Consider the following 26,552-nt stretch of genomic DNA (forward strand, 5'->3'; position numbering starts at 1 on the left):
GTGTGGTACTGCATTTTTTAATCGCTATAACTTCATAAATACGCGGGGTATAAGGATGAAAATTTGCGTGCAGATGCGGAATAGTGCGAGGAATACGAAAATGAAAAAATTGAAAATCCGATTTTCAGGCCGATTTTCGGTGCCAAAGAGCCGTGTCCCCCCTTAAGCGAGTAAATACAATAACCCACTTTCAAATTCCCCATCCCAATCCTGCCTCACGATTCCATTAGGAGCGTGTGAAGTCAGCTGTGAAGAGCTCCCTTTGGCTTACAAAAGAACCCGTTTGCTGGAGGAGGTGAAAAAGGCAGAAGGGGCATTGGCCAGCTATAGCAGATACCATGTGGATCCCTTTATTCTACCCTCTACTGTTTTGCAGTGGCGAGAATACAGACGGCAAAAAAAAAGTAAACCAAGAGGCTAATTGCATTGCTTTTTGTAACCAGCGCCTGGCATTATGACGACTGAAGTGAGAAATGGATCAGGCCACATATCCTTTTACCTACTGGCACGACAGGGAAGAAATGTTTGCCAAGCATTTATTAAGGCGAAAGCCTTTCTAGGCTCATGGAATGGAATCCCGTGCGCGAGAGTTCTGCACAAGATTTGTGTGCGAGATCTGTCATGTTCCGCAAGCTTCCATGAGATTACTTCTTGTCTAGCATTCCTGCTATCTGCAATGCCACACTTGAACGCGCGCCAAGGAACGCCACGAGACAGGAGCGATAGTGTACCATCCAAACACACTTGTCGGAGAAAGTGCGACAGATATTGTGCCTTTCCTTTCCTGTGAACCAATTATAAATTATATGAGGCACTGCAATGACCGCCGATAAGAGGGAAACGATGAGAGACAAATGGTTGGAGAGAAAGGGTAGGCTTTTGCCATTCTCCTCTTAAGAGACATCTAAGAGACCCTCTAATTTTACAACATGGGTTGCATGGACAACATTGTTTAACCAACACTGTTTTATAGAAGTTTCTGCGAGACTGCAACTACACATGAAGGTCACTACCCAAAAGTTTTCTACCAAAAACCCCTCACCTGGGAGCTCTAACATGATTAAGAGTTAAGTAAAGTGGAAAGGGTCATTTATTCATCTCGAGATAAAAGCATGAGCTGTTTGAGACGAGAAAAATGGTCCTTGCTCCAGATGTATTGTTACTACCCCAAAATGCAGCCTAAGGTCAAAGCTCACCCTCCAGAGTCTCTGTCCATGTCCATAGAGTTCTCGTCATCCTCATCATCATAGTTGTAGTTGGGATCATAGCAAATGTACTCCAGGCAAATTTTCATAATCTGCAACAAATTATGAAAAGCAGTGAGTGAAAAACCCATTTGTAAAACGCATAAAATAAACATTACGCCCATGACTTAACCCCACAGAAGTGGGGTATCCAACGAAGATCATTCTTCCAAGCATCCCTAGCACAACACCTGAAGACCGAAAGGTACCACACTATTTGCACAACAGCCACAGTTGCTGCTTTTCCTCCTGCCAGCTGACGACCCCCGTGTCCACCACTAAACTTCTACTCCACTCAAGACTTGAAATTCAACCCCAAAAAACAATTAATACCTGAAGCACTGCAACATTTCAATCATAAAAAAAAAAGAGATCCATTAAGCAAGAAAAGCACAGCATGAGGTGGTGGATGGATCTGGTTAATGGCATTTAATACCCCACAGCAACTCAGACTCTAAACACAGAATGGGCTCTAAACACAGAATGTCACCCAGCAGGGTTTCCTTTCAACGTGCATTGGCACTATACGGTACATGGGTAGCTTGTGATTTGCCTTCATCAAAATGTGGGCGCCGCAACCAGAATCTAACCCGGGTCTCCCAGCTCAGTAGTCCAGCCACCATAGCGCAGCGGCTCAGTGGTTACAGCACAAAGCCACAAACAACACTTAACAGTGCTCTGCAAAAAGAAAAGGCCTAAATCCCCAGCCATACTTATGATGTATGTAAAGAGTAGCGCCCCATACTTAGGAATACAATAAAGCCCCCACCCATAATTCTGCAAGGACCTATCGCAAGATCACCCTAATTAACTATTTTTCAGAGGCCTGCCCAGAGGACACAAAGCATGTACCCTGTAACTGATGAACATATGCGGCCATTTGTTCTAGAGTTTGGGAACTCACCGTGGGTACATGTGGGGCCAGCTCCTTGGGGCAGCGACGCAGCAAGCTCTCGAAGCCCTGGAGACAGTGCTCTCGCAACTCATCGTCCTCCACACGGCAGTACTCCACCATCAGGGGCATGAGGCGCTCCAGGTGGTCACCCATACGGTGGCCAGCCTGCCGGCTGGTATTGCGAGTTGAGTGAGATACACACACCACTTGAAGAGCCCCGGCTAAGTTGTACACAACAATGGTCCACTCTAATGCAATGCACTTTGCTAAGATTTTATTCGTGCTTTCTTTAAGAACCCATCGTAGCAGTTCTTTTTTCTGTATAATCCTCCACTGCGGTCTTTATACCACTAACTGCTGCTTTGTTTTTATGTTTTTGTGGCATTATACGAGGATCTCAAAGAAACTGCACAATTACCGTATATGGCTGCACACCGGTCAGTTCTGCACATAAGTAACACCCTAGCTCGCAGACCTTGCAGAAAATATAAGCAGGCACATACCAGCACACCGTGGAATACCGTTAGGGCACACGAAGCTTTAAGCAGGAAATAATAAGCCTAACGATGCCACTGCAAGGGCAGTAATGTGATAAACAGTAATCGAAGGCTACGAAACAATGCTCCATCCAGCCTTCCAAACTTCCATGCGGCCAGATGACCAGCACGAGCTCCACAAACAGCATACAACTAAAATTTTTCCTAGCCAAACTCACCAGCACACAAATTAAACATTTTTTGTTTCAAACTTGGAGCTTCATACATTCTACTGCAAACAGGTACTTGCATGAGGCGCATACTACCCGCAGATTAATGAAAACTACCTTAGACCCTGAAAATAGGTTCATTGTGCATATAAGTTACCTCTCCCAATTTCACAAGGCCAATCATAAAAAATAAGAATAAAAAAATTACATGCTGCAATAGAACTTTCCAGTAATTCCGCCGCGCAAAGCCGCCCAAGAAAACGGGGCGCCGCCACTCCGTTTCTCTGCCATCTCAGAGCCATTGCTGCGCTACTGCTTCCCGCTGTTTTCTGTTATGTTGTGCCCATCGTTCCGACGAAAAAAGACCGGCCACTGCAGCTCTCCGTGGCAGCGCGCCCATGTGCAGTGCAGAAACAACCCTTCTCTCCGTGCCGACGCAAGCATCTGCTGGTAGCAGCTACCTTCCTTCTCTCTAGCAAGACCAGCGGCGGAACACCCGCGGAAGTGCGCAGTTCGTTGCCACGGTTAGGTACGCTGTAGCGGTATGTGCCACGCACAGCGACCTATGCTTTACATGGCGTAGTGAAGCTTTCGCTTCAGATGCCACGACAAAATTGCACGAACAGTAGCAGCTAACCATCAAAGCAATTCGTTACTAGCTGCATTTTGCAAGGAAGCACCAACAAAGCACATAAGAAATCGCATGATAGCAGAAAGCAGCAGCAGAGCACGCCAACACGTTTGCTAGCAGCCAACGCGTGATGCGATCGCTCCGTTCTGCCATCATGCTTTGCGCGGATCCGCAGGGGATGGCGCGACGCTGCAATTTGTGGAAAGGTCTATTATATGCCCATCATCCGAGAGCGTCAGAATTCTCACTATGCAAGCATACATGTTTCTTAAACCTTTGAGTGTTGAACATTTCCGAAAAGCATTACGCTCAGTGTAAAATATTTTACTAATTTTTCTTTTTTTGTTTATTCTAAGAACCAGTACAAATACAGTTGGTTGGACCCATAGCCTTTTTTGCTAGTGATGGGTCAAAATACAAAACAAGCACGTCACAACGAAGTCAGTTGTAAAGAAAAAGCTTCTAAATTAACGCACACAAACTACTTCATTCCTACATTTCCATGGAAATTAAGTAGTGTTTTAAAGATGCTGAAAAGTCGTTTTTTCTTTCACTTCATTTGGGACTTCATTTCACACATGGACTTCGTTATATACTCGGGAACAACTTTCTGTGGCAATGGAGCCAAAGCTACGGGAAAGGGGCTTTCCTAACTGTGTTACTATGCCATGTAGTTTCTAGTACATTTAGCTAATACTTGTTCAGCTTTAACAGCTTCCTTGGCTCCCAATAAGCAGCAACATGTTCCTTTACGTCGCTGATGGCTCATGTAGCGACTAATCAATACCGCGTGCAACGTACGCTGTCCAAAACAGATGCGCGCTACAAACGCGTTTCCAGACGCGGGTTAATGGGCAGAGAAAAGCGGCAGACGCATCCCACCTGGCCCCGCGTACACTGCTTGCACTTTGCGAGATTGTCGACAGGCCGCACAGCCATCGACATGAACGCTGCGTATTAAACTCCCACTGTACTGGCTAGTACTGTAGTATATACAATAATAAGGTTAGCAGTTCCGTAATGGTATGTGAAATTAACGTTATTCTTATGCGAAGCATTTATTTTCTTAAGGCAAAAGACATCACCATTAAATGCTGCTTTTCCCCCTATGACTACTAACTTACTAGCACACATACCTTATAGTTCCAATGCACTGAATGTAGGTTCTTGTGGTGGATGTGGAAGAGTTCTTTGCTAGCTCCTCCAATAGTGTGTCCATGAGCTTATTGAACAAGCCTTGGCTGCAGCTCATCACCAGGTAGCCTAAGAAAAGAGCACAAGTTTAGATTTTATTCAGAATGCTGTTTCATACACACGGTGCACAATGAAAGAAAACGAGACAGCTCTAGTCAGGAGGAAAAGCAAGGCATGGCTTTTTTTTTTAGCCCAAAAGCATTATTCCAGAGGCTCACAGCCTAGCAAGATCATCTAATGGTTGCATGTCCGATAGGCACAGAAAAAATACAGTAGAAAATAAATAACAGAAAGATTAAATCAAGAAACAAAAATGATGGTGTTATGACTAAGTTATGAGATCAGTGTCACATGGCCAAATATTTCATAACTATAAAATGAAGATGTCATTAAGTATGACTTGCAAAGTATGACTAAGTATGACTTGCAAAAGTGCTGTAGCAAGCTGTAATTAGAAAATTGATGACATCATGACTCAAGATGACTTCGTGTTATCCCTTCCATGTTAAACATCTAAAAAGAGATTAAAAACGGGGGTTAAACATCAATAAAGAGGTACAACTGCGTGACTCTGCTCTATATGAGAATTTTCCAAATATACCTTGTTTTTTTCTGGCTGTCTCATAAGAGAAAAAATACAACCCTAGGAAAACTTCAAGTGCCACAGCTTCTACATAGTAACACAGTTCTGCGCTTGCCTTTATGCTGATTATTTATTTATTTAACATACTTCGAACTTTACATAATAACAGTCATACAAATAGTTCATAGCCCAGCTGGTAGTATTATGGGGACACTAGAGTGAAACTTGTGACACAGTGGATTTACCAATAGCAGTGATGGAGCGTTTCCGCACAGCAAGGCGAGGCGAAGCTAACTGAGGCAGCAAAGCTTCTTGAATGGCAGGTTGGCAAGGAAGAAGAAGCGCTCCAAAGCGACTCAATAGGTCTCCCAGGATATCCAGGGCCTCAAGCTGAACACCCACATCCTCCTGACGACCAATAGCCCGTCCAAGCCGCCCTGTCATTTTCTTGCACACAGAGGCAACCAAGCCACCCCCACTGTGTGCCGGTAGCTCAGCAATGACAGTCTTCAGTCCTGCACACACAAACATCAAGCATGTAATTACGCCTTGCAAGTTGTCCAAACAAGGACATGCCATTTCCTAACTTTATATCTCTCACCAGATTAAGCCTACTATTCTGAGTAAGTAATGTTGCATATCAATGAATCGGTAATGAGTGGCACCCAAACTGACACCTCAAGGAATGAAGACATTACACACCAGTCGATTATCTATGTTGAACCAAAAACAATACTATAAAATTGCTTTGTTTTATCTCATATCTACTTCATATCATATCATATCTAAGGGAGAAAATCACGACACAGTCTGATATATTATGGAAAAAAAATTTTTCAAAGTACTGCTGCATGATGCAACCTGGTCTTTTGACACAAAAGTAAATGATTGCTATTTGATGGCTTCTTGGTCTGGTTCAGCAGAGTTCCTTCCACTACTCTGCCGATATGAACAACAGAGCCAGGACAAATGGATATACTAGTTCTTATTGCCCTCTAGCAGAACAGAAGAAAGATTGGTCATGAATAAACTGGGTAAAAATGAAGTCCCAACATCTCATGGCATTGTACAAAAGTCAAAAAAAAAAAAAAAAAAAAAAAGGAAAGCATAGTGCCCATACACAGCTGCTCAAGTCAGGATACAATTACAAATCCATCCAACCATGATGCAAATAGCTCATTATACAACATAACTGTAAACATTTTGAGAGTGCCCTGAGCAGATGATTTTTAGGGTACTAGCAACACAGCTTACCAATGCTGGAGATGTCACGCAGTTGCTCCTTGTCCGATACCATGTTGTTGCAAAGGCTGTCTACAATGGTCTCAACTTGATATTCTTTCACTTTGTTGACCAGTGGACCTAGGCTGAAGCCAAGTATCATCAGTTGTAGTAAGACTGTTAACCCGGTTGATATTTTGGAAACGCCTCACAATGTACAGCTGTAATGTAAAAGATTAGCGCAGCTGACTTGTGATCAGAGCAGAAAATTTGCGATATGTGGCGCTATTGTTGCCGTGCTTACCGATAGCGAGCGCCAGGCACATTACGTTTTCAAAAGTGGGGGTGGCGAGTAGAAATAAGCACGACCAAAAGTTTGTGCCTTGTTTATCGGCAGAATCATGCGCCAACATTACTTTGGACAGACATCGCCCAACAATTCTTTTAAAAAGGAAAGCTGTGATAAAGGTACCGCTGCTGTCAACACCAGCGCAAAAGAAAATAAAAACAAAGTCAACCATATAAATGGCCACGTTGGCCTCGTCGGTGCATAATTCTACCTATAAGGAATTGCACGACTTGTGATTTAAGGTGCAGTATTTTGGAGAGGCCGTTGTCGTAATGGAATGCTTTCTGCCGGCCGCCCCTTCTTTAGAAAATGGAACGTGCTTGGCACTCTCGTTATCGGTGCGTACAGCCTCAATAGCACCACGTATCGTAATTTTTCTGCTTCGGTCACAAGTCACTTGCTAATATTTTTCCGTTGCAGCTGTACTTGAAATTTTTGGACACGATCAACGAATTGTCAATCTTACCATTTGACAGCAAGGTTTTGTACTTCTCCATTCTTGTCTTCTAGAAGCTTCAAAAGCATCTTCACTACCTGAAATACATTTGTGAAACAATTCTAAATGTACGCTGGTGGAATGAGAAACTGCTACACGCTTTTTTCGCGACGGCATTCCTAGAAACTAATGATGCCGTCGTGTCAAGTTGATACATAGACAAGATTATACGAAGCAAAAAAAGAAAAAAAAAAAACAGCCACCTGCTGGGGCGAACCTTGTGTTTACAGTTTACACTGCACGCGCGCAGCAGGCAGGTGTAAAACAAAAAGCAGTCAGCTACTACTGTTCATCCTGGTTGAGTTACGGGTTGGGACAGCGAGGTACAAAGGCTTACTTTTCTTTCACTGTCGTCATCTAGTTTGATCGAGTCCTTCTGCAGTTCTTGCATCAAATCGTTTGTGGCCATGAAGCGATAGTCCTTGTCGCTGGATGTCATCTGTTGCAAAATAAAAAAGTTACTGTCTAGCGCCGCATTCCGGTAACTGCTAGCTGCTTTCTTCCCATGTAGAAAGTGAGGCTGGAAATCAGCCCTCAGGGGTTAGAAATCGGCATCGGCAAACTCGCGTAGAACGGTGCAAAACTGTACGTTACATAGACAAGGCTGGTGGCTGTAAACAGAACGCGACGTATTCAACACAAATTATCCCACGCGCTTCCCTTCGTCCGCGCAGGATTTCAAACGTCCCTGAATAATGCATCATAATTGATGGCAAGTTGTCAAGTGAATAAAACTGAGGGCGTGACAAAGACAACTAGGTGTTTACAAACACGTTCCTGCCGGCATCAAACGCAGAACATCGGCAAGCCAAATTTTAATTACAAGACAAGCAGTTCCCAATGCTGCGACCTGCCTGCGAAATGCCTCTCATGCATTTTGAAATGAAATCAGTGCCGTGCTTTAGTTTGACATGTAGGAAATGCACCGCATTTTAATCACAATAAAAGTCGATTAGGCTTAAAAAGCGGTGTCAGTCTTGAAACCACCGGCATACTGAAATATCGGCCGACAGAACGGAAGGAATAAACCTACCTTTTCCAGCAGGTTAGCGATGTGGTAAGAGACACCTGCCATTATGTTTGGATTATTTACGTCCAAATAAAAAAAGGCACCGGCGTCACCGCCAGTAAAGAATCTCTCGCAGAGGCAAAAGTTCTCTGCTGCCTCTGTTTCGAACGTTTTCAAGATGACAAGAGCGATGTCTCCACCAGAGGTAGAACACTATACCAGAGGGGAAGAGGAGTGCAGAGAGTGGTAAAGGGCGACATTATGTGTTTACGTTCCAGATTGCCTGTATTGTCCATTTCATTGCAATTAAAATTAAATATTGCGCAAAATAATAAAATATTTATTATAAAACAATAAGTTCATACCTCATTATTGCGCACAGATCTAAGCCACGTGCTTCTAGAGGGAATTTTCTTCCGGATCGCTCTACGCACTATTCGTCTATAGAGGCACCGTTACAGTGCTTGGCCTTGGCTTGGCTCTAGAACATGGTAGTAGATGGGTCCATATCAAAGTCAATATTATACCCATATTGCCCTTGGCGGAAGTAGAATTGTATTGCCCATATTCTGCAGCACCATAACTAGGCACTATACCATAACCGACGTTACTAGATTACCATAGCACTGTGCAGAGCCCTCATTCAGCGTCGCCGGCGGCGGTGACATCGATGCTCTCTACTTGGTTCACGCGCCACGGCCGGTCTCGCGCACTCTTTCCGACGGCACAGAAAAACTTTATTATAATGATAAAGATGAGATCATTTATCAGGAGGTTTGCCTTGCCTTACCGTCCTTGTCAGACGGCCGGGATACTTTAGGACCTGGTGGCTTCGAAGGTTAATTGCTGATGGTGGTTTTTCAGTCCTCTCTTATGGTTTCTGCTCTTCCAGGTATTGGCTGCGTAACCTCCCATCACTCCTTACTGTCGACTAAAGTGGTGGACTGGGCGCATGTACCCCTCATCATACCGGTTATAGCCGTCCGTTCTTCACAGGCCCTACATTTGCCGCTGTTTAAGCCCAGCAAGAATTATATCAGTGTGGCTTGGTTCGGAATTAAGGTACCTACATATGTAACTGCCTCCATGCTGCTTCCTCCTTCTTGCTAAGCTTCCTATGTAGTTCTGAATATTTCCGTCTGCTAAGTCTGTAGAACTGAGTGATAGCGCGAAAAGAGTGTAGCAGCTCGTTTCCTGAAATGTATCCGTCGTAAGAGTGAGTCGCGGAGATCGACCGGAAAGTCGGCTCTCGGGGGAGCCCTCGTTATAGAGGTTAGTAAACTGTTCTAGCCTCTATACCATTATTACCATGAATGGTTTGACGCGCATGCGCACAAACTAAGATGATTGGATTCTCAATTTTACATTCGACAGTATCGATGTGACCATATCTCTTCTGAGTGCGCAGCTTTACTTACTAACCGGGCACCTTCCTTGGGGTGCTTTTCCGTGGCATCGAGGGATTTTTATTTTCTGCCTCACAATTCGGCAGAAATTTACACCTCAGTTTCTTTCACCTGCGTAGGTGAATCGATAAAAGTGCAGCGCAGCTCCTATGGGCTCGTCTATGGTATAATTGGTACACCTATGGTCACGAGCTTTTTATTCGAAGCCCACTTCTGTAGCTCCAGAGCTACACTGACCATTTTTCTTATGATCAACTATAATTGCGCTTACTGTTGGAGATGATGAGTTTGATATACGGCGTAGCAATTAAACACAGTCATGCTTATTACAAAGACTTGTAGTAGTCTAAGCAGATTTGCCTCCTTTATGATAGCCTGCTTGTTGGCGAAGCGTCGAATAAAGCTGTTAGTGAGTTGCGCGCTCTGTTGGATTCTTTTCAACGCTCGCGTATGCAGTCCACCTTTGAGATTGCCTAGCCACGGCCGCTCAATGGAGGCGCACTGCCCGTCCCGTATTGCGCCTAGTTCTCATCGCCACCGCTGCGGCGCCACCGCTCCGGGACGAGTCCGGGCGGAGAGCTGCGCGCAGCGGCCGTGGCTGTGCTTTCGTTTCGGCGTCCGCGTGGTCGGCGCTTGCTCAATTTAGGATTATGAGCGGCGTTTCACTCAGTATGTGATGATATGTGCAAATTTGCTATTGATAAGGTGATAGCGGCAAGATATCATCACTAGGCTTTTCCAAGTCATTCGTGGTCTTCCGTTTACAACGAGAACGGGGCAGTCGTGTGCATTTAGTTGCGTTTCAACCACTTTAATAACGTATTAGATATTGCAATCTTGAAATCGGGACATGGTTTGGGGCCATTTATTCAGCGTGCACTTTTCTGGAAACTTACAATTAAGGCCTGTTCCTCCGTTTTCACTGGAAATAATATTCAAGTGGGTACCACCACCAAAAATACTAGCTAACACAAACTGTTGCAAAAGAAACAACACAAGACAGCCAGTTCAACGACACGCCCGCAGGCTCTGGCAATTTTTTTCTCGTTTGATTATGAAGCCGCGTGATGCACAGAAGACACGTAAGCTTATTTTACAAGCGAAGAACTTTTCTCGAAAAAGGTTTATGTGCAAGCGTGATTTTTTCCACTGTCTGATTGATGTTGTCTGTCCAGTTGCTCAGCAGTGGTCGCATTAGTTTATTTAGGTCCTTAGTGTGACTGCGGTCTTCTCTCTCGCAAATCAACTCCGTAAATTGCACAAAATAGGGAAGAAGGGATGAAATTAACATGTTGCATAGCTTGCTGCTTCTTATGACCTGCAGGAACTTCATCACCTTGCTAACAAAGGTGCATGGTGATTTTCAGATACCTTAGGCGTCCATCATCAAGAAATTTGATAAGTCCAGGGTTTTGCAGGAATCACAAGGCACAAAGTTAATAAATAGATGGGGACTAATAAAATAAAATTATTGACACTCTAAAGTAAGCACTAGAAGTTATTTAAACTTTGGTAATATATAAATAATGAAAACACAGGCAGGCACTGAAAACAGAATAAATAAAAATGTTTCATGAGGTTCTGTAAAACTATTCATACTTTTTCTTCAAATGGACGTGCAAGGTAACCAGCCAAGAATTCAATCGGTGCTAACTCTGTCAGCTGCTGGTTCACACCACACATGAATGAATTCAAGCTGACTCGAAAATTCTCTCGCAGCAGACGTGATATGGCAGCTGGCAAGGTACGACTTTCATAATCACGAATGCCAAGTTTTATAGCTGTTTATTGTTAATAGGTGCATTTGCAGACTGATGCTTGCAAGATGCCAACCTGCACAAAGCATGGCAAAATGTGTATAATCTCAGTCGATATATATATTTTTTTCGCTAGTTGTACCTTCAGTATTTTCTCCGAGGTGAAAACTTCAGCCCTTGCGTCAACTCTCGTTCCCGCCTTTGAATTGCCTTAGGCTGCTAAAAAGCGATACTACAGGCCCGCTGTTGAAGGCCTGCTTTAGGGCGTATCGGAAGCTGAAAATAAGATTCGGTTAAACGCAATGCACTTGTAAGGCACATAGAAGACGTTGTAAGATACTTGATGTGATCAAGAAGGTACTTAATTTGCGCCACTGTGGATCTGGTTGTCATGATTGTTGCTTCGTACGTTTGCTTGGTTAGCCTTTGCTTCGTGCCTCCTTGGACCTGAATGTCTTCGATATGGCAAAGTCCAACTCTAACCAAGAGAGTCACTCGTCATCTGACAAATAGAGCGGCTCCTCTTGGTGTCTCTATATGGCTTCACTTATGCGATGTTGGGCAAGGCATACCATTTTGATATCATCGTCATAAAAGTGATTGTGGCACAGCTATCTTGAAACACACATGCTTCAGGATGACACGGGGGGTTGTTCAGGAGGAAATGAAGTGTAGCTATAACAAGTGGGGAAAATAAAGCTATTGACCTGCGCACATTATTTTTTCAAGGTTGCTTGGCTCAACATGAGCCCGCGTGAGTAGCTTAACTTGTAATGTGGGCAGTTCGAGAACACGGAGGGGACAGCTGAAGGAAGCAGGATCTTCAGTTTTATGTTCTTCCTGTAATCGTCATCTGTGAAGTGCAGTGAGTATACCAGTGACTTGTCACTCGGCTCCCACTGGCTTCCTTTTCCGTCTTAACCTTCCCAAGATATGTTTTTCAGCCATGCTGCTCGACGTTGTGAATTGCACGGGAACCCATGGTAACCGATCTTTTCTTGCTTTCGTGGTGCACAGCGGCACACAGCAGTTGCCTGGCATGTGCTGCATACGCTTAGGATGCTGTTGACACAGGCACCGATGACAAGCATGCAGAACTATCAGAACCACGTGGTTATGCTGAGTAGTCAAAACGATAACACGCGCCAACCCAGCCAGCGCGCTCCTTCCGCGTCGTCTGCTCGTCCGTGCCGGCGGCGCCTTGTCCTGGAGTGGTGGCGCCCCGCGGAGAATGACGGCGGAAACTGTAACTTCTCCCAATACGCGCTTCCCCAGCCATTGAGGCGTGACGCGACGGGCCGCACCACGTGCGCCTCCATTGACCGGCCGTGGCCTAGCTGTCCATCTAGTACCCTAACAGTGATGGTCGGGTGTTCCTTTTTTTTTCTGCACTTGTGCCGCCATCATAATGATTCTTATTTTTTAGTGGAACACCGAAGCCCCTTGCGCTGCAAATATTATTCCATCGTATGTACCGCCGTCTTTAAAGCTTCCTATAAGCTATCGCTTCCGAAGTTCATCCAAAGAATGATGTCGTCAGCATAGATACTATATGTTGGAATCATATCTCTGCCAGCTTGCTTGGTAAGCCAAAATAAGCCCTGGTGAGAGCACCGATTCCTCTGGGTTCCCACGGGCTCCGAGTCGAACCCCTTTCCGCCGACAATATGCTACATGATGTCAGCTGTTCTTTTCGTTTTAATATAATTGTAGGTCTGGCTTCCTACCCATAGCGCACTGAGGTTACCTAGGATAGCGATGGTGGACGTTATCAAAGGAATTCTCTACATCAAATCCTACGTTATTCTTGGTGAAACTTGAAATTTTTAACCAACACTTTGTTATTTTACAAAACCCGACGCTTCGGAGCAGGCTCGGCTCCTTCTTCAAAGGAATGGTCGAGAGGGAGAAATGTGTGTGTGTGTGTGGGGGGGGGGGGGGGGTAGTAGGGGGATGGGGTAAGATGGATGCGAAAGAAATTAGAAGGAAGGAGAGGGGGCGAGGGGTTTAAAACGAGTCACGGTGCCGCAGGTACAGTGTCGCAGAAAAGCCGGTGTCGTCGGCGTCCAGTGAGCGATAAATCCCGGCATGCACTTCATAAATAAACATGCACTTCATAAATAAAAAGGAAGTTCCAAGATGGGCTGGGTGGGAATCGAACCAGGGTGTCCGGAGTGTGAGACGGAGACGCTACCACTCAGCCACGAGTTTTTTTTCTTTATTTCCTGGCTTTGGTTCATACCATTTCACAAGAACACAACACGAATAACACAAAACAAAGTACATATTGGAAGGTCATCATCAGCCAATGTCAGGCTGGCTTCGTCTCAGTACATTAAAACTCCCGCAACGACAGCAAAGGCTCTACCCTTGAGAGCCATTCGGGAGGTTCAGCAGCCACTTTCTGTATGGCAATAAACCAATTCACACTTTCTCGAAAGTATATTCTAGCGGGTCGAGCGTCCCTGTCGCAGTGATAGCCCGCCATTCTGGAGCGCCATATAGAGTGGAGGCCCATGAGCATGATTAAATCATACGGAACGCCATCTTCATTATCAATGCTTAAATACCGGATGCCGTGGGAGTCTAGTGGAAATTCTTTCTTTATCGTACGTTGCAAAACATCCCAGAAATAAACCCCTTCCCAACAATGCAAAAAAACATGGTCTATTGTTTCCGGCTGCTTGCAGATTAAACAGTGCGCCCCCCACGGTAAAAAAAAATCCCTTTCCTCCAAAAACTTCTTTACTGATAATGTTCCGGTGTGTAATTTAAAGAAAAATGTCTTAGCTCCTGGCGACACCTGCATTTTCTTTACTCTCTTCAAGACATCTCTGCCCGGACCTCCACTGTATAAGGTTCTGTACAAGGGTTGTGGCAAAACAATGTCACATAAATCGCGATACAGCTTTTTTCGTTTTACAGTGGACAAATATTCATTAGAAAAACGCACTGAAAGAAATATTACACTAGCGACGACCTCCCTGTAATAACCAAAAATCCCACCCGTAGCTTCTTCGGTGGAGACAACAAACTCCGGCAGTAGACGCCGTAGCCTAACTTGGCAGACAGTGCGTAAGAAAGGGTCCGAAGCATCCCGAAAAAACAAAAACCGGTTGACCACCTGCCGTAAAAACAGATGGCCGAGTCCCAAACCGCCGTCTTTTACCCGACGGAACAAATTCGTCCTGCTGCAGCGTTCCCATTTACCTGCCCAAACAAAAACGGCGAAAATCCTGTGTAACTTCTGTACGTTTACGCGCGAACAACTCAAAACTTGCATTGCGAACCAAAGTTTGCTGATAAAAAAAAGATTGCATACAGTAGCTCTGGCAAAAATCGACATGTTGGCGCCTTTCCACTTCTCGGCTCTCTCCCGTAGTTTGGTCATTTGCCCTTTCCAATAATGCTCGCTTTCGCGGATAGGCATCCAGCTCGACGCCCAAGTACTTGGTCGGTGTGTCTGTCCACGTAACATTGGCAAAGCGATCTGGTTTCGACGGCCACTGTCCATGCCAGAGCCCAAGGCACTTGGCCCAGTTCACCCCGCTACCGGTAACTTGAGAGAACTCACGGATACATTTGACAGCCTCGGTGATACTCTCCTGGTCAACCGTAAAAATAACGATGTCGTCTGCATACGCGAGCAGCTTCACTTCGGCTGCTTGTAACCTAAACGCACTAATGTTGACATTATTCATAAGTTTCATGCACAATGTTTCAATATAAATGCAAAACAAAAGAGGGCTGAGGGGACAGCCCTGTCGCACCGAACGCTGCAGTCGAATGGGGGCTCCCCGACTCTTATTAATAATCACTCTAGTCGTGCAGTTACGGTACGCCAGGGCCACACCCTTACATATAACTGAACCAACATTCACATGTTCTAAAAGGGAAAACAAAATTTCGTGATCGACGCAGTCGAATGCTTTTTCGAGGTCGATCTGAAGCATGGCGACCCGGCCATCCCAGTCATCACAACACTCAAGGACACTTCGCGCCTTTTGAATGTTGGTCACTATTGACCTCCCTTTTATCCCACACGTTTGGTGTGGTCCTACTATATCCTTAATAACCGTTTGCAACCTTCGGGCCAAAACCTTCATAAAAATTTTATATTCAACGTTTGTAAGTACTATGGGTCTGTAAGATGTTACCAGGCGTAATTTGTCTATTTCATCAGTTTTAGGAACGAGTACGGTGTGGGATGACCCATATGACGGAGGCAGGGCATTTACTGTGTAGGCATCGTTATAAATTGCGTTCAAAATAGGTGTGATTTCATACTTAAATTCTTTGTAAAAACCCGCGCTGAACCCATCCGGTCCCGGCGATTTACCGGCATTTAAACTGTCAATAGCGTGCTCCACTTCTGTTTCAGTTATCTTTAGTTCTAATCTCTCTTTCACTTCATCGTCCAGACGCGGTATCGTCGCCAGAAACTTATTCTTAAAAGTGATAGCGTCTACCGTGTGGGATGCGAAGAGGGTTTGGTAATGGGCGTTGAACGCTGCTTTGATGGGGTCGTTGTCCGCCGCCAAGATACCGCCCCAATCTATTTGGTCGATGTGGTTCCGTTGAGCGTTTGCTTTTTCGAACCCCAGCGCTCGTTTCGAAGGCAACACCGCATTGACTAGAAGCGCTTTTGTACCGCTTTCAAGCATCGAACTCGTGGCTGAGGGCAGAAGACTCAGCCACGAGTTCGATGCTTGAAAGCGGTACAAAAGCGCTTCTAGTCAATGCGGTGTTGCCTTCGAAACATGCCGTAGAACGTTATACTGCAGTGTATATCGGTAATTATGAGTATGTTACTTACAGAAGTCGCAGTTACACGAGTAGCGAAGTACGTTTCCGCTACATTTCTTCTGCGCTCTGCGCACATGCAGAGCCATCTTGCGGCAAACACAGAAGAACCCCTCCTCGCAATGTGCGGCGCTGCCCCGACACGTGGCGCGCCACTCGCCCCTGACGTTTCGCCGTGCACCCTCACAGGTTGTAGAATCAAGCGTCTTTCCTTTCTTTAGATCACTATCTTCGCTCACCCGCTTCTCCCGTTCGGGCCGCGCGGGTACCGGTGCGAGGATGCCCCAATACCCTTGCGTTTAGTAAGTTTTCTCGACGAGGTGCAATAACGCTATCGCGTTCCACTCTTGAAGGCGAAGCTTAAGCGTCCTCCAAATTTTTTTCTTTTCTTCTGTGAAGTGGCCAGGAGGGAGTGAAGACCTTGCAAGTATACAGCAGGAATATAGTGAACTAGAATATTCTAGTTCACTATAAGCAGGAAGGTTGCCTATGTCCGGTTGATGTTATTGGGGTCGGCTGTATATGACATGACTTGAGGAGGCGTCTCCAGGATGAACGCTTCTTCGAAATTTATTCTGTGGTCGGAATTTTCTGTATGTTCAGCTACGGGGTTGCGTTCTCTTGAAAAATTTCGTACAGCGTTCCTGTGTTGCCGAATTCTTTCTTCTAGGCTTTTTGTTTCGCCAATGTAGCTAGCCAATATAGCACCACAGTCGGCGGAGGGAATTTTGTAGACAATGCCTTGGGCTCTTTCTCTTGGTGGTCGACCTTTGGGGAAGGGTAGCACGCCCCCCAAAGTGTTTGAAGGCTTGTGCGCCACTCGAATTCCTTCTTTTTGGTTTCGCTGGTGCCTCGGACAGGGGGGATAGTGACGTACTTTTGAGATGCAGTTGCTTGCTATTGGTTATTTTCTTCCCGGGGCCTGAGAAAGCTTAGAAGGCAGAAGGAACGCGTCGGGACGATGGTAATCTTGCAGAAGAACGGCTGATTGGGCGAGTTGGTGAACCATGATGGACAGTAATGTATAGTGCGCGTTCCTCCCAACCGCCGCCTTACAGTAGAGCATCCGCCTCGCATTCGGGAGGTACGGGGTTCGATCCCCAGTGCCGCCGGGTACCCACCGGCTTCCAATGGGTACAAGATTTCCCCCGGCCTGGTGCTTGACTCTTCTGGGGTGAAATGCTTGGGAAAAGGGGCCATGAACCAAAATGTTGGTTCAAGAAAGAAGAAAAAAAAGGCCACATAATGGGCTTTTGCCGCACAAGGCGGACTTAATCGCGATCCGCCACCGTGACCATTTACCGCGCGTGGGCGGAGCGCATAGATGATTGGTCCCGACGCGGCAGGTCTATGTGCCGACATCAAGTATGTGGCGCCATCTATCGGCGTCAAGGGGATCTGGGCATGCGCAGTGCAATGCGCGGTGGCGGATCACAGTAGCGGATCGCGGTAAGCTAAACCTCTCTATTGCTGTCCGATGGCGGAACTGATCACTGCCACATCGGAGCAACTATTTGAGACTGGGAGAGTCGACTGGGGGAGTCATGGGTTGCCCACATAATGGGAATTTCGGCGTAAGCTTTCCTTTCCCAGGTGGTGCACCCTTGAAAAGCCGGGCGCTTTGGCCGGGGGACCCCAGTACCCATTGGATTAACCGGCTGGGTAACCGGCGGCAGCGGGGATCGAACCCACAACCTCCCGCAAATGGATAGAGAGAAAGAGGAGCCGTAGTGGAGGGCTACGGAGTAATTTCGACCACCTGGGGATCTTTAACGTGCGCTGACATCGCACAGCACACGGACTCCACTTCGTTTTGCCTCCATCGAAACGCAGCCGCCGCGGTCGAGTTCGAATCCGGGAACTCCGGCACAGTAGTCGGGCGTCTTACCACTGTACCACCCCGGCGGGGAAATTAACGACTCCAGAGTTGCATTTTCGGAGTTCCCGGGTTCGATCCCGACTGTGGCGGCTATTCAGTGGAGGCGAAACGAAGTGGCGTCCGTGTGCTGTGCGATGTCAGCGCACGTTGAAGATCCCCAGGTGGTCGAAATAACTCCACAGCCCTCCACTACGACTCCCCTTTCTCTCTTTCCACTTTCACTCCCGCCTTCCTCCCTTCCCTTACGGCGCGGTTCAAGTGTCCACAGAGCAAGTGTGACAGATAATGCGCAAAACCCTTCCTGTGAACTTAACACGAAATCGTTACTTCGCTACGTTCACAGATTTCTGTCCACAGACCGTGTCCGTAGACCATGGCCCGTATTCCGAGTTTGCGTCGTTATCAAGTGTCGCTATATCTCCCTTACCTCGAGTCATCTGACTGGTGGAAACACCGAAACATAATGTTGCCACCTTTTCCGGTTCCGGCGTTTCGACCAATCAGATGACTCGAGGTCACGTGAGATAACGACACTTCGATAGTGACGGAAACTTGGAATACGGGCCCATGTCCGCAGACCGCATCCGCAAAATCGTGTCCGGAGCTGTTGCGGGTAATTGAAAAGAAAATGCACGGGCCTGATTGATTAATTTATAGGAAGGGAAAGGCGCGGTAACTATCTCACTTGTTTTCTGTGGACCCCTCAACCGCGCCCGTGCGCTGTGCGATGTCAGTGCACGTTAAAGAACCCCAGGTGGTCGAAATTTCCGGAGTCCTCCACTACGGCGTCTCTCATAGCCTGAGTTGCTTTGGGACGTTAAACCCCACAAACCAACCAACCAACCAACCCTCAACCGCGCCGTAAGGGAAGTGAGGAGGGTGGGAGTGAAAGTGGAAAGAGCGAAAGAGGAGCCGTAGTGGAGGGCTACAGAGTAATTTCGACCACATGGGGATCTTTAGCGTGCGCTGACATCACGCAGCACAAGGACGCCTCTTCGTTTCGCCTCCATCGAAACGCAGCCGCCGAGGTCGGGTTCGAACCCGGGTACTCCGGCACAGTAGTCGGGCGTCTTACCACTGTACCACCCCGGCGGGGCAGCTGAACTACCCCCGCTGCCTCGGGCGGGCAGAAGAGAGAAAGTAAAGAAAGATGAGGAAAAGGGAAAGAAAGACGCGCGCCGATGGAGGGTGGCTTGGCCTGGCCCTGATTGGGCTCGGCCAGGTAGGTCAGGGGTCCACAGGACAATTGTGATGAATAATGTGCCTTCCCCTTCTTTGAACCCATTATCATATACTAATCGGTTCACAGGAAGGGAAAGGCGCAATATCTGTCACGCTCGTTTCAGTGGACACCTGAAACTTTTGTTAGAAGGAAAAAAAAATGATAAAGCAGCGTTGTGGGCGGCCTTCGGGCTGCCGATTGGGGCGTCCAGGGCGTGCCTGGGCGCGACTGCCCAGGCACCAGCCGAAGTTGTATGTCTGGCTCGCTGCCGGACAAAGCAGCCTCCCACTGCTGCGGACTAGTAAGGTGCCAAGAGGTAGGGAACAATTGTGCCGGACAGGAGTAGAGAATATGAGCATAATCGGCGCGGGAGCTGCCGCATAAACGAATGGGCTTGTAAAGTTTTCGTTCTCAAACACCTGTTGCTCTTTAGAGGTCAAATTGTGGAGCCAGGAGCCATACGCTGAAACTCGCCGGAGGGTGGTCATGATAGGGGTAGAGCAATCGCTCCAAACTCCCTACAGGAAACCGCGATGGGCGCGTTTCGATGGAGGCAAAATTCAAAGGCGTGTCAGTCCGCTCAGCGAAGTTCACTTTAGAGGTCCTCAGGTGGTTGAAATTATGCGCACTCACCCACTAGTGCACCTCTTCCTCTCTTTCTTTGTTATTTCACCCATACCGGAGGGAGAGCGCTGCGGCCGCCGACGGGAGGGGACGTGCTTCTCATCGGCCCCTGCTATTATGCCAATTAACGCAGTGTTAATTTACAGTTACCGCGATATATTTGGTACCAAAGTGTGCGCGAAGGTGCGGGGCATCGACCGGTACCAGTTTTGACCAAGCGGTACGTGATTCTCCCGATTTACGAGGACTTTTCTCTGGTGCGGTGCGGACTTTTCTCTAAGCCTAACGTCGGCCTACCACGAGTACGGCCACCGGTGGCGACGGGCCCGGCCGCTAGGCCTAACCCGGCGACGAGTACGACCAAGATGGCGTCCGAAATGGAAGTGGCCACGTCGATGGGAGACAACATGACGTCAGCACCGAGCATCGGCAGTCTCGGCGGGCGTACGTGCATTGAAGTTCAAGAGAGGACATTACACCGGAAGAAGTCGAAGGCTGGTCGGCCTCCGGCAAGCGCGTCAAGCAGATCATGGCCGGCAAGGAAAACGGTGAGTCCGCCGCCATTACTCGCCAGTCTAGACCCAAGACTAGGGCCAGCTTTGCTAAGAGAGTTGCAGCCTCGGTAACGAAAGCGGCGAGGATGCCGATGGACATGCCGAAGGAAGACACTAAGATAGTCATGAGACCACGGGGAGGTCTCAACGTAGCGAGAACTGAGGTTTCAATAATTATGTCGGCCGTCATGACGGCGGCTCGAGTAACGAAGGAAGAAGCCAAAGCAGACACCATCTGCACGAACGCGCAGCAAAACATCATCGTGGTCAGCACCCCGGACGAGAGGCGTGCCACGCTGTACTCTAAGGTCAAAACCCTTAACGTAGGAGACAGGACATACGAAGTCAGCGCCTACCGAACGGCGCCGGACGGCACGGTCAAAGGAGTCATCCGAGGCATAGCCGTAGACGACACCCCGGAGGAGATAGCCGAAAACATCGTGAACCCGTGCAACCCCCTAGCGGTGGAGGCGCACAGAATCGGCAATACAACCACGGTGATAGTACTCTTCGCAGGAGAGAAAGTACCGAACTAAGTCAAGTATGGCTCGATATTAGTCAGGTGCGGGCTTTACCGCAAGTACTTTGACGTGTGCAGGCAATGCGGCAAGATCGGCCATAGAAGAGACGTATGCCCGAATCCCAACACCAGAGTATGCTTCGGTTGCGGAATCGCGAACCCCAGCGAGGATCACAAACGCGAATGCAAGCCCAAGTGCAGGCTCTGCGGGGGACAGCATCCAACGGGCGAGAGGGAATGCAAGAACAAGTACAAGATGCCGTATGTGCTCAAAAAACGGCAATGGGAACGCAAGATGGAAGCCAGGCAGCAACAACTGGATCCGAAAAGCTTTCCGCCGCTGCGAGAGCCGTCTGCCGAGAGACCCCGCGGAGATTCGAGGCAGCGCGACAGCAGCCGCAAGAGGGACAACAGCAAGGGAGGCAGGAGCGCCAGCCGCCACAGACCGTCGCAATCGGGGGAAAGAGTCGCCTGGGCCGAAACAGTCAAGGCAAACATGGCAGAGAAGAGACAAGCACCGGCGCAAAACGCCACGAAGAAGTTCCAAGAAGAGAACGGGGTGGTAATAAAAGCCCTCAGAGACGAGAACGAGAAGCTAAAGCAGAGAATCGCCGAACAGGACGCAACCATCAAGGAAATCAACGCGAAGGTAACGACATTAATTGCGATGCAGCAAAAGCAGCAGCTGCTGCCGAAGCCCACACAAGAGAGGAAACAAGAAGAGATAACCGAGGACGAACCAGAGGTCGAGGTGGACCCGAGAGCCACGAAAGCGGCGGGACCGGCTCCCAAGAGGAGAAACATAGAGGGCGCCAAGGAACGAAAGACAATGGAGAGAATCGAAAAACAGGACGACAGACTCGACCGTCTCGAGGCGATCAGCAAGGTAACCAACGAAAGCCTTACTGCGCTCGCGCAAACGGTTCAGCAGATGACAACGAACATACAGAGCACGATCCAGAACATGATGGCGCAAACGCAAGCACAGCTGCAGACGCAGATACAGGCACAAATACAAGGTATGGAGGTCCAGATCATCGCCAAACTACAGCAATCATGGACGGGACAGCACGTACAGCAACATCCACACCACCAGTGAGAGACCTCTTGGTCTGGCACTGGAACTGCAACGGCTTTACCGGCAAGAGAGCGGTGCTGCAGCAACACTTGCAGCAACTAACGAGGAAACCAGACGTCATAATGATTCAAGAAACACACAGCGAAGAGACGCCGAGACTGCCGGGCTACCGATCGCACGACAGCCCGCCGAGCAAAAGGGACACGTCCAAGGGCAAGGGCAGAGGGGTCTGCACCTTCGTTAGGAAAGGGATCACCTTCGTGGAACACGAAATGATCGGCAGAAGCGCCATCGAACACTGCACGGTGGAAGTAATCACGGGCAAGAAGAGGAAGGAGAGCATTTTTCTGGTGAACGTCTACAGCAATCCGTCCCACGGACAACAGAAATTCAAGGCATTGCTCCACAAGGCAACTTCAGTCGCGGGGAGCAATACGCTCGTAGTGTGCGGAGACTTTAACGCTCCGAGCCAATACTGGGGCTACCACAGAACGACGGTCAAGGGGAGAGAGCTGATGCAAGACGCTACCGACGTCTGACTGAACCTAATCACGGATCCGGCCTTTCCCACCAGGATCGGCACATCTGTTACGAGAGACACAACTCCGGACCTTACCTTCGTCAAAAAGCTCAGGGTCTTCCCGATCCCGAAGAACGTGAACCCCGAGCACAACAGGGAGCGGAGGTTGGCGAGGGCCAGGGCTCTCGTAGACCTCCACGCCAGAGAAGAAGGCGCCGCGTACGTGGACGCGGCGGAGTATCGAGGGAACACCAACGCATACGCGGCGGTGGTTGTCGGGGCATCGACGGGTGCAACGAAGACCGCGGTGAGCGTCCGGACTCGAGAAGCGCACCGGGCGGAGGAGGTGGCCATCGCCTTGGCCGTTTCCGACCCCGGATGCACTACAGTGTTGTGGCTCTAGAACGGCAGTGAAGAACTACGCCAAGGGTAGGGTATGTAGTGAGGCCGCGCGCATGCGGCGCAAGGCCGAAGACATCGGATGCAAAAGTCCTGTGGTGATCAAGTGGTTTCCGGCCCACATGGGCAGTGACGTGTCGGAACGCGGAAACGTGAACCACAACGAGACGGCCAACTCGGCCGCGCGAGGACTGACCAACCGCGCGGCTGCAAGCACGGCCGACCCGGAGTCTTGGTCGCGCCGCAGTGCCAAGGACAAGATGACCACCTTCAACGAAATAGTGAAATGGTACAGACTGAACAGACAGACTATGCCGCCACCTCACCCGGGGCTTACCCGGAAGGAGGCAGTGTTATACAGACAGTTACAGACGGGGTCCCTGCTCACCCCGGTGCTAGCTAAGCACACGTGTCCGAGTGTGCACGCGAGCGACATGTGTAGACTGTGCGCGAAGGAGAGAGCCACTGCGGCTCACATCCTTTGGGACTGTAGGGTAAATCCGCGCGAAGCCAGCGAGAAGACGACGATCCCGCCGCAGCTAGAGGCTGCAACGAGGAGCTGTGATCAAGAGACACAACTCAAGGCCGTCCAGCAGGTCTCGGCAGCTCTAGAGAGGCAGCGACCGAGCGAAACCGAGGAGAGGGGGGGGCAGCACCCCCAAGAAGGGGGCGGCGGCCCTCTCGAACCCGCGGAAGTAGCGAGGGACGTAACAAGACCTCAAGGAGCACAACGCACGAGACTGACGTAGTGGCCGCGTCACGGTAAAAGCTTGTCCTCCCTGCTTGGAGGGAGCCTAATCGATTCTGCAGGCATTTTAAATAAAAGTTGTTCTCTCTCTCACCCATACCGTCCTCCCTGCACTGTTGTTGTTGTGGCTGTAGGAAGGAAAGAAAATGCACGGGCCTGCTACTGGCTCTGTAGCTGAGCCACCTCCTCTGCCTCGTGCGGACAGAAGAGAGAAAATAGAGAAGAAAGAAAAAGAAGAGGGAGATAAAGACGCGCGCCGCAACAGCCGTCGTCCACCACCTAAGTGATGGCGGGTGCAATGATGACCTACATTTCGGTGGCTGGCTAGTCCCCGCCGCAAGCAACGTTGACCTACCGTCCCAGTCCCGTAGGGCCAGGAACAGCCACCCTTGCCCTCCTCCCTGCACTTGTGGTGGTGGTGAAAACCTTTATATTTGGGAGCCCTAAGGGGTTACATGCTAATGACGGGTCGGCTCTTGGCTGCGTGTTGTGGCCGGAAGCTGGTGCTTTCCAGCGACACTTAAAGCCCAGTCCGTCAGCCACTTTTGAACGGCCGGGTCAGAGCTGGACACCGCAGCCTCCCATCGCTCGAGGTCGGAGAGTTGCCAAGTGGCTGGAGGGTGGAATTCCGAGCATATGATCATAATATGCTCAAAATCAGCTTTAGGTGCCCCACACAAGGTGCACTTCGGCGAGAACAGTCCTGGATGGATCAAAGATAAGAAAGCAGGGGATGGGAATGTACGGTGAAGCTGGCGCCACGTCACCTGTTGTAGCTTAGTCATAGATTTATGAGGAGGAGGGTAGATGGTTCGTTGATCACGGTAATGGAGAGAGATTTCGTGATAGGATACCATGCGCTCGCAAGCACTTATGGCGCGCAGTTCGAATGTTCATCGAGAAGTGTATACGTGGCAACTACGGAGCCTTTCCTCCAAAAGCGTCTCAGAAAGGGTACTTCGTATCACCGTGCTGCAACTAGAGCCTTTATTATCGCACTTAAACATTAGTCCAGTTACACATCCCATTGGCGGTGTACCACTTTCTCCTAACTTCCGCTCTAACCTCATCATACCTCCCATCCCTAAAAATATTTACCCTGAGCAAGTCCAGGGCCGCAGAATAGCCAGGGCTCACGCCCTTCACAGACAATATAGCGAATACCAAGAGGTGGTCTACGTGGACACAGCGGAATATACGTCAGGCTCCCGTACGGTCCTGGCTGTAGCCGACAATCGAGCAAAGCTGCTTACTTCCAACGCTATAATCACCAATTCCACCGCAGAGGCAGAGGAGGCAGCCATTGCGCTTGCTCGTATCTCCACATCTGCCACAAAAATTATCTCCGACTCCAAATCTGAGGTTCTAAATTATGCCAACGGCTATATATCCCGCAGCGCTGGTCGCATATTACGCTTCTGGCAGCCCCGACACCCCATAAGCCTCATCTGGACGCCAGTACATGCCGGCCTCGCTGACAACGAGGAGGTTAATTTCCTAGCCCGAGGTCTTTTCCGGGCTAGAGGAATGGAGCCCCCTCTACAGGCTGAGGAGCGCCTGCTCTCCTTCCGTGATATTCTCTTGCACTACTGGGACAAACGAAGGGAATATACACCCCCAGCCCCCTCTCTCACTATAGCACAGGCCATACACTGGCGAAGCGTGCAGACTCGCACTGCTCCATGCTGTACACTACTACATGCCCAATACCCAGACCTGTTTTCCTCATCATGCTGAAACTGCGGCAAACCAGGACACTTCCTACACATCCTTCTTACATGCCCCACCTTTCCTTATTCCCCATCACCGAACGTCGCTGAGTCCTACTGGGAGTCTCTCGTAAAGAGCACCTCAAGTCAAAACCAACGGAATATCATTTCCAGTGCTATGAGGAGGATTGCTCTTCAAGGACTTTCTTTTGCCTTATAAGGGTGTCTCCCATGTAGTACTGGAGCACCCAAAAGCCATGCAAGGGCTTCGCCCCCACTATTTGTTCCAATGACAATAAAATGTTTTATCACCACCACCCTGATCTATTAACGCGACAACCATTCATTCATGCATTCATTCAGAGTAGGGCATAATCACGGGTCGACGCTTGCCAGCGTCACGACGCATTAAACTTTTGTTTGCCGGAACCTCAATAAAGTTGTACATACATAAATAAGCTTTATTCACAAGGATTACCTGAGACATAACGGGTGAGTTAGATGGGTGACGGAGTCGGAATTCGAAAGGAAGTCTAGCAGGACACTAAATGCACTTGAAGGTGGTACTGGGGGCCGTTCAGTCTTGATGTTTGAATATTGCGGGCAGAGGTGTAGCGGCCGGTCGCTGTGGCTCGCCGTTGTTGCTGCTGTTGGCCTCAACAACAGTGGTTCGCCGAGTCAGGACAAGTACAGCTGGTGCAAATCAAGTGAGTAGGGGAGTTGGGACAGTCGATCTTAGTTCGGCGCCATCGACTCGGGATGTACGACTGTATGTGTACGCTGCAACGGCTCGAACCTTGTGAGAGAGAACTGGGCGGGGTGAGAAATGCCAGAAGAAATAAGAGAAGTAACGTCGGTGCAAGGTCCCGCAACAAACCCCTCCGCTCATGTTTAAGGCGACAAACAGCTTTTTGTGTGGTTCACGGTCGAACGACATGGTAGATTGCGTCACTTCGCCACGAATATGCTCTTTCGTCAATCCAAGACACGCGTCCACCCGCGCGA

The 26,552-nt window shown here is 48.7% G+C and overlaps 1 protein-coding gene across 3 annotated transcripts in view; it reads right to left on the minus strand.

Moving 5' to 3' along the window:
* Positions 1–8,523, minus strand: part of Cand1 (Cullin-associated and neddylation-dissociated 1) — a 58,362-nt gene extending 49,839 nt beyond the window's left edge. For all 3 annotated transcript variants that reach the window (XM_084602006.1, XM_084602005.1, XM_084602004.1), the window contains exons 1-8: positions 8,353–8,523; positions 7,657–7,758; positions 7,290–7,357; positions 6,508–6,620; positions 5,499–5,768; positions 4,613–4,739; positions 2,149–2,311; positions 1,197–1,297 (exon numbers count right to left, since the gene is read on the minus strand). In XM_084602006.1, coding sequence (XP_084458132.1) covers positions 1,197–1,297; positions 2,149–2,311; positions 4,613–4,739; positions 5,499–5,768; positions 6,508–6,620; positions 7,290–7,357; positions 7,657–7,758; positions 8,353–8,394 — 986 coding nt within the window. In that variant the 5' untranslated portion in view covers positions 8,395–8,523. The remainder of the gene's footprint in view (positions 1–1,196; positions 1,298–2,148; positions 2,312–4,612; positions 4,740–5,498; positions 5,769–6,507; positions 6,621–7,289; positions 7,358–7,656; positions 7,759–8,352) is intronic.
* Between the last annotated feature and the right edge of the window lie 18,029 nt (positions 8,524–26,552).

Source organism: Amblyomma maculatum, chromosome 4 (genome assembly GCF_055883805.1).
Source record: "Amblyomma maculatum isolate TAMU_Amacu chromosome 4, ASM5588380v1, whole genome shotgun sequence".
NCBI lineage: Eukaryota > Metazoa > Arthropoda > Arachnida > Ixodida > Ixodidae > Amblyomma > Amblyomma maculatum.